General features: G+C 43.7%; 1 protein-coding gene across 1 annotated transcript; it reads right to left on the reverse strand.

Annotated features, from left to right (window-relative positions):
• Positions 1-6311: 6311 nt before the first annotated feature.
• On the reverse strand, positions 6312-7239 carry LOC125953794 (protein IWS1 homolog A-like). Its single transcript, XM_049683573.1, has 2 exons — positions 7230-7239; positions 6312-7153 (listed from the first exon to the last, which is right to left on the reverse strand). The coding sequence occupies exons 1-2, from the start codon at positions 7237-7239 to the stop codon at positions 6312-6314; spliced, it is 852 nt and encodes a 283-aa protein (XP_049539530.1).
• Positions 7240-8232: the final 993 nt, after the last annotated feature.

Here is an 8232-nt window from a genome sequence, read left to right on the forward strand (position 1 = left end):
GGGTGCAATCCCTTAATCCGATTTGTCGCCGATAATGTGAAGCGGCACACCGTGAATCGCGACGCGTTGCTCGGACCATCGCTTCGGGTGGGGGGAAGGGGCTCCGGAAATTGAACGAAGAACCGCTCGTTCCGGGTTTTGGTTGGCCGATTGAACGGCGATAAACGAATGGTCAAATGTGCACCCCATCGGGGCAGTGGCCGCATGGTGGCTACGATCGATCGAGGCCGGTTCGGTTTCCGGAGTGCCTTTTTGGATGAATCATTGTGTGGCGTTTGCCGTTTGCATATGGGGCAGAAGATACAAAACAAAAAATAACAGTGCCTCCGGTGGCCGTAGCTTCTAGTGGGTATTCCTAGTGAAGGACCACATCCGGGCACCGGTTGTGACCACAACAAACAATGTACCGTTCGACCGTGTGGATGGTCTTTCGAGCAATAGTTTGACTTTTGGAGTGATCAATCATACCGACGAGCGCAGAAGAGTGTCGCGTCATATCCGCGGTCATATCGGTTAGATAGTGGTTTGTGGCGTAGCTTTAAAGCAATGTGCAATTTATAACGAAGACCAGTTTTTGTAATCAAAAGTATCTTCGAAAAACGATTAAATGCTTTTTCTAACAATTTGTCCGATACAACTGTGAACAATTTAATAATATAGTTGTTGTTCATGTTTAATTTATGTTAAATCCCTTGTTATGACGAACTTATAAATAGTTCCTGAAATGAATATTAATTTGCAACAGTTCAATGTGGGGATTCCTTAGCATTATATCAGGAACGATAAAGATTGTGACGCCGTCCGTGGTTTTTGGCTTGGAGAGAACCGGTCATTGACTAGAATATTTGTTAGTGAGGGGTTTTACTTTAACCTGGACAAAGAAGGAATATTTTTTTTAAATTTTTTGTTGACTAAATTAGTAATTTTATTAGTAAACAAAATTAACATTTTATTAAGTGAATGTCAAATCTATCTGTCTATGTTGTTAGATGAAACCCGTACAGCGCTTTGTATACTTATCAGTATGACTTCAATAAAAAAAAGTATCGACATTTTTAATAAAACCCAGACGAACCTACCGGGTAAAGGGTGTGCCGAATAAAAAAAAAAATTAAACAGCTGCTTTAAAGTTGCAAAAACTGCTTTAAAGTTGCAAAACTGCTCCAGATTGCTTTAAAGTTGCAAAAAACACCGAGCTTTGTTAAGAAGAACCACCAATTCTAAGTATTTGGTAAAACTGGCGATGATTAAAGAAGCTACTGATGTCCCTGTTTGGTTATTGGAAGTGCAGAAACTGAACAGATTACGAAAGATACGTCCGTATGTTTTCTCTGTCTGACTGCTGTCTTCAGTAGTTAATTACGAAAAGCATTATGAAAAGAACTATGTATTAGAAACAGACGCAAACTGAAAAATATACTATCCGAATTCAAATAATAAGTAGTTTCTTCCACTCGTTTTACATTATTATTTATTTACCGGAAATGTACAGTATTTGAAATGGATACGGCGAGTTCAATTCTTAAAACATTAGAATATTAAATGAAATCAAATCTCCAAACAATTATTCATCCTTGGAATAGACTTTACCAAATCGTTACTTAAAGCAAAAGACTAACATCAATCCGTACACCAGAAACAACGGTCCTACCACATTGTACCACATTGCCCCAGCATGCCCAAACTCCCAGATAGGTTGAGGATTCGATGGAAATTCATCAATTCGTGCCCCTGTCTGTCTGGCTTACCTTCGAACACGAACCGCCCTCGGGCGCTTGTGACGTGTTCGAAAACACGTGTACACCGGGTCTGGGGGTCGCCCAGAAACCACCACAAATGTCGAAATGCGCTCGACACATCCGGTACGCATCCCTCCTCCCCCCCTTATCTGGTAGCGGGCACATCCGGTCGGATCGCTACCCGGTGTGGCTACCGGATGTGGAATGAAATTTTCATTTGCACAATTGTTCAAACATCGGCACAAATCAAATCAATTAAAGGCCAATTATTATCGGACGACACTATCCGGTCCGGTCGGTGAAGGTGAAGAGCCGATCATCGTCGCTATGGCGAACAGGCGACGTGACGTGCCATATGGCATATGCAACGGCCAATGAACGGGAATGGGACATCGATATTTGTCGGGAAAAGTGTTCTCTCTCTCTCTACCGTTCGCACTTGCTCTCAGGGATCAGGAAAGCGCTTCTCAATGGGTTGAACCTGCCACCTCATCAATGGTTTGCGTTCCGCAGGAAAAGGTTCTGTGGCCAGCAGCAGCTGGAGAACCGTGATCCTGATCACGGAATCATCATCGCGGCACATCATCCAGGTGTCGGGTACGTCGGTTTATGAGTCGTGGCGTGATTTATGTGGTTCTTTTTTTTTTCTACTTCGTTCAATCCCGCATCATGCCTGTCTGCGCTGTCCATCCACCGGACCGTGGCATCGAGGAAATGTATTTTCACGCCGACGCCACGGTCCGGCGCGCCGAAACAATAGAGGGAATCTGTTTGATTAAATCCGTTCCATCCGGGAGCGTGGATTACCGGACGAAGGATGGTGGAAAATTGGGAAAACATTTGCTGGCTGGCTGGGTTTTATGTTCCCAGATTTGATTTTGCTCGCACTCGCACCGCGCCCATTGGCACGGCAAATGGATTCCGCATTATTGACCATCAATCAACCCCTTTGGAGTTCAATTCCGGCCATTGGTTGGAAGTGGCGGCGGAATTGCGGTGAAGTTTTTGGCGCTCGTTTCGAAGCATATGCACTGTGCTGGTTCACGGGAGTGCCTCTTCAAAGCGCGCGCTAGTGCACCCGCAGCTCATTTTTGAGCTAATTGTTGTCCTGCTCGTTTTGCGGGCCCGGGAATGAATGTATTAGGTTATTTCCGTGGCATTTGCTTCAAACGAAATTTGATGGACATCGCGGTAATTACGGGTACGTTTGTTTTTCGGCTGGATATATTTGCGCAACTTGCAGCCGAGCAGCGAGGCCTTTGAAAATGTATGCTGGCGAAGCTACGAACATTTGCATTGAAAAGGGGCAGCAGCCATTTTGTGTGTGTCTATGTTTGATGTAGCGTTCTCGGAACGCGTATGATAGCTTTGAAGCTATGAGTGATCACTGATTGTGTTCCATACTTTTAATTAACTATCGTGTAGCTGCAATCTGTTTGGATGTATTGAATTGATCCTGGATTGTAATTTTGTAGAGGAAATTGTTTTTGAGTCTTCTCAAATCAGATCCAACCATCAGATTACTGATAGAAATTACAACATAGAAATTTGCAGGAACATAGAAATTTGCGGATACTTTGTAAATCTGATTGAGCGATTTTGGTTTGATTCGAATGAAGCGCTTTGCGTTTCGCCGAAAACTGTTTGCCAACATTATGCGATAGCATTGTATTCGAAGAAATAGTACTCCGCAAATTTCTATGTTCAATCGATTCAGAATGGAGATATTCGGATGTAACACGATGTGCAAAATACAGTGAATTCAGTAACGTTTTTCAGAGTTAGTATGAATACATGTTTTGTGTCTTTAATGGTGTGTGTGTTTTTCTGCAGCCGGTTTATTGAGTATTGGTTAAAATCCACAATTTCCTTTTGAACTATTCCATTTTACACATTTAACACGATTTGATTAAAACTTCACGTATTTTCCCAAATATCTCAGTTGCAGGCGCAATCATATTTTGTGCATTTCTTGTGTGTTTTTAAATGACTCTACTAAAGACCGTAAAGATCGAGTTGGATATGAGCATTCAAGAGCTTCCGCAATTCTTCGTTGGTATCCACCACTCATCACCACATTTAAATTTCCTATATTAAATTGTCGAAGCCCGGATCTACATATTCTATCCCGAAAGAGCGTGTTCCAAAACCAGTCAGGCACACCTAGGCATTTTAAGCTATTGCGGCTCTTCAATCGAAGTATGCAGAGATAGCAATGTACTGGCAGCCGCATCCCGCGGAGTGAAGCTTAATATCCGAAAGGCAAATACGATTTGAGGGATTTGATTGAGCTCGCCACTCAATATACGCTCGGTGAATGAATATTTAAAACAAATCTCATAAGCCGTGGCCACACGGGGCGAAAATTTGCGCGCAAATTTGCACATTAATGCCAAAATGTTTTCGCTTCGTGTGGCAGGGGTAAAAACCCGAAAATTTATGCCGAAATGTCAAACGTATTGTTTTCATCAGTGTTTTGGCCGCTGAAGTTGATTTCCGAATAAATTTTGCAGTTTTTAACGATATTGTTGCTGTTGCTGTTATATTTATATTAAAAATGCAAAAACAATACGAAAAGAACCTACATTTTCGTAAATAAAGCGTTCGATAGCGTCAAGGGTTCAGCGAAAAAGTCCGCGGACGTATAAAAGTTTGACAGCGTGTAAGGGTTAAGCGAAACCGTTTTGACATTAATTTTTTCGTTTGCGCTAGAGTTTTCGCCCCGTGTGGCCACGGCTATAAATTTAAATCTCCTCCCGCTCTCATGAATAGCCGTTTGCCAGTTTATTTTGGGCGGAGGCGATTTTTTTTTGCAGTTCCTCGCGGCCAAATCAGTTCATCCCGGTTTGCAACTGCCTGTGCCCTCGCTGTGTGCGAAAAATTCGGTAAAAAAGGTGTTTATTTGATCGTGGCGGCCCGCCGATTCCGCGTGGCTATTGGAAGAGATAGAAATGGAAATTCCTCCCCTCCCCGGAATATATATGCATGGTAAACCCCATACAGCGTGGCGCTTTTGACGCCAATGCTTGTGCCAAAAAATATGGAAGGCTTCAACTGCTCTTCAGCGAGTGAGCGTGAATGCGGAAAGGGGAATGATCACTCCTAGGTATTTTTTTTTTTATTTCCGCTATTCAATGATTTTGGTTTTCGATGCAATCATGCTGCCGCACGTGAATTGGCGAAAGAGGCCACGAGCATGACCTGATTGAAACTGTGTTGAAGTGGCACACCGTCATCATCGACCGAATTTCAATCTCTCTGTCTTGGTTATCCGTATGCGCGCGTGTGTGTGTGTGTGTCGTTCGCTCTAGGGTGTATTTGGTGGCTGACGATCGTAAATATTTATTAGCAGCCTTCTGTGCTTTAATGGTACGGAAACCATGGAAATGATTTCTGCACATCACTCTCACACGTCTTACCCTCCCCCTAAAAACGGAGCAACATAGTAGCATACGAAGCTGACACCGAATTACAAATCAATGAGCAACGAGTCGCGTTACCGATGGTTTGGTGGAATTGTAAAAACGCAGGAAAAAAATACACATCACTGGAAACCAACAGCATCTCGCAAGGTGATGGCGTTGTTTGATGATGATGCCTACGGCATGAGATGGGAAAACAATAAAATTTTATTCGCATCCCAGCACATCCTGCCGGCCTCGCACACATGATAACCTCTCCCATTTGGGGGGGGGGGAGGGCGTTATCGTAACGTGGCCATGCGGCTTGCCAATCGATCGATGGAGATATAAAATGGGTTTCGCGTGGGTTTGATAAATGCGACCCACCCCCCCGGTTAACGCGTTTGTCAAGTTTGTCGAAAATATTCATAAAATATTCAATTCCTTCGCAGCAGTGGGTGTGTGTGTGCGAGATTTGCGGTGGCCAAAAAAAGGCCCCAGAAAAAAAAAATGCAATGTCGCGACGAGGAAGCCACATTAAGTCTGGCTGGCTGCGAAAATACCATTTCAACTTTTAAATAAAAAATGTCGATTGACATCATGCGGTAGCGCACAAAAGATCATGCTTTCCGTTACAGTCGGAAACGAGAGGGAAAGCACCATAAATGCGAGTAAATGTTTCGATATTAAATTGGAGGGCGTAGAATGGAGGCATTGTAAAATGGGAGAAAAGTCCATGGATTTTTAGCCGCAACAAATTTGACAAAAGCTTAATTGCGTCGAGTGGATTCGCGTTCGCGATTTCGCGCTGTGTCGCTTTCATGGTTGCACCGAGATTCCGCGAAATCGGAAGCGGAAGGATGAATGGCGAAACCATCGGAAGTCGAGTAGGATTTCATTTCAGTTATCATTTTAAAACTATCATTCTGTACGCTACCTCTTGCGCTCAGATTCGTGGTAGGCACGGACTGGACTGAAAATGATATCTTTAATCGCCATTATGAGCTTCAAGTAGCTCCGTCTATTGGCGGTATGATGATTGGTGTGAAATTAGTGTTAAAGAAGGAAATTCTATTCTATTTTACTAGAAATGAAAATAACTAATATAATCAGAAGTTATGTTCTGTTCGTTCGTTTTCTAGGATACGGCATCGCCTAATCTACGAAACGCTTACGTGCCCCGTTTTTTGTTATAATTTCTAATCATCCTATCGCAGCGACCCATCACAGTCGCCATCGATTGATGGTGCGGTCCTTCGTCAGCCAGCTTTGATGCCGGTCGAATAATATACTCCTTCGTCGAAACCATCGGAACGCGAGCTCGAATAGTCGTAGCAACTGGCGGATCATTGCTCGTCTCTTGGTCCGTTACAAAGGGATCATCGATCAGACGTACAAACGGCGTCTTCATAGTAAGATCCGTCATGTGCTGTTCCTTCTTTACCTTCTTAAGTTGTCCCGGAACTGCCTTCATGTCGTGCTCGAGGCGCTCGGCGCGGCTCATGCTCCGATAGTCGACAGATATACCGAAAATGTCCCGTGCCCACTTTGTGACGAGCGTACGGGCTAGCTTTCGATTCTTGCGCAGTTCTTGCGGATCCTTGGCCAGCCGGTATATCTGCTTCCCGAGGCCCGACTCCTTCAGGTGGTTTTTGCGTATGCAATCGTACAGCTGGAGCACCGTCAGTATTGCCTCGCGGATCTGGAACGGTGGTGGATGACCGTTGCTGGAAGGGCTCAACCACACGGTAAGCACACTCAGCAAGCCATGTTCGAGATAGAGTTGTTGCAGGTTTCTTTTCATCAGCTTCGATATGGCACTGTCGAGGAGGAGTAGTTTTTGTGTTGGCAATTGGCCAGCATGAAGGAGTTTTTGGTCTTCAATGGCAGCCTCCATCATTTGGGCTAGTAGATTGGGAACCTCATCCACTGACGGTGTAGCGCTTTGCACAGCTCTCTTGCGATTCTGTTTCTTTCGCGACAGCATTGCGTCGAAATCGGACACGAACTCACCTATGCCAAGAAAAGGATTTGGAAATCGTTGGAATACTGTTTTTAATGTCGAAATTATAAAGGATTCGTTTATTACCAGAAGCCATTGTTTCAAGTCGGACGTTACTATTGATATTCTATGCCTTGGCAATTGAGAAAGTCAATGGCTACTGCTACTTTAGAAGAAAAATGAGTGTTGCTAAGCAACAACATCGAGAAAGGTAGCCTGTCCTAGTTGGCCTTGAAGTACTCAATATCCTGTTGTCGATCAGTTCGTCTAAACTAATTTCATCTTTTTATGGTATTTATGTTTCTTGGAGTGTTTTTTAAGAAGTTGTAGACTAATTCTAGCATTTTTACAGTAACAAAGATGAATATTAACAATCTCTACTGTATTGACTGCAATCCAATAAGAAGTGAAAACGCAACCCTAGCTATAGCGTTGTGCTGCTTTGATGAAAATAACCGAGGAATGAATAACCGTTGGCCCATTTTTCATTCGAACGCTAAGCCGTCCAGCTGTAACCCATCGCAACGCAATACCAACGAACGTACCGGGTGCCATGATAGCTACTGATCACCATGGGTGTGGGTGACAACGCATTAAATATGGTCCATCCGTTCCATGGGGAGATGGACCATGATTGACGTGCGATGATTTATTATTGGAAAACGATAAACCCTTCGTGGCGGTATCGATGGATACTGTTGCCCACAACCATGTCCTGCGCCGGATAGCCGCTCCGGTTTGGTGTAGGTTGCTCGATGAAAAATTGCGCAACATGGTAAAAATGGTATCCCAATAAATCATTTGATAGCACCGGACAGCACCATCAAGGTTGCTATGGCGGAGTCGGCATGATGGTTTGACTTTTCCGTGCGCTACTCAGTCGAATGAGGATAAACAAGAGATGCAGATACGGACAACCTTATACCAAGTGACATCATTTATTTATTTAAATTAATAACAAGTGCATGTCCCTAGTTGGTATGCAAATTGTAAAATCTATCTACCAAACCCATAAGCAAATGTGTCAATACTTTCTTCGCATTAAACAAAACCGTACATTCTTTTCGTTTTGACAACGTAGTGCGTCTGA

Source organism: Anopheles darlingi, chromosome 3 (genome assembly GCF_943734745.1).
Source record: "Anopheles darlingi chromosome 3, idAnoDarlMG_H_01, whole genome shotgun sequence".
NCBI classification, from domain to species: Eukaryota; Metazoa; Arthropoda; class Insecta; order Diptera; family Culicidae; genus Anopheles; species Anopheles darlingi.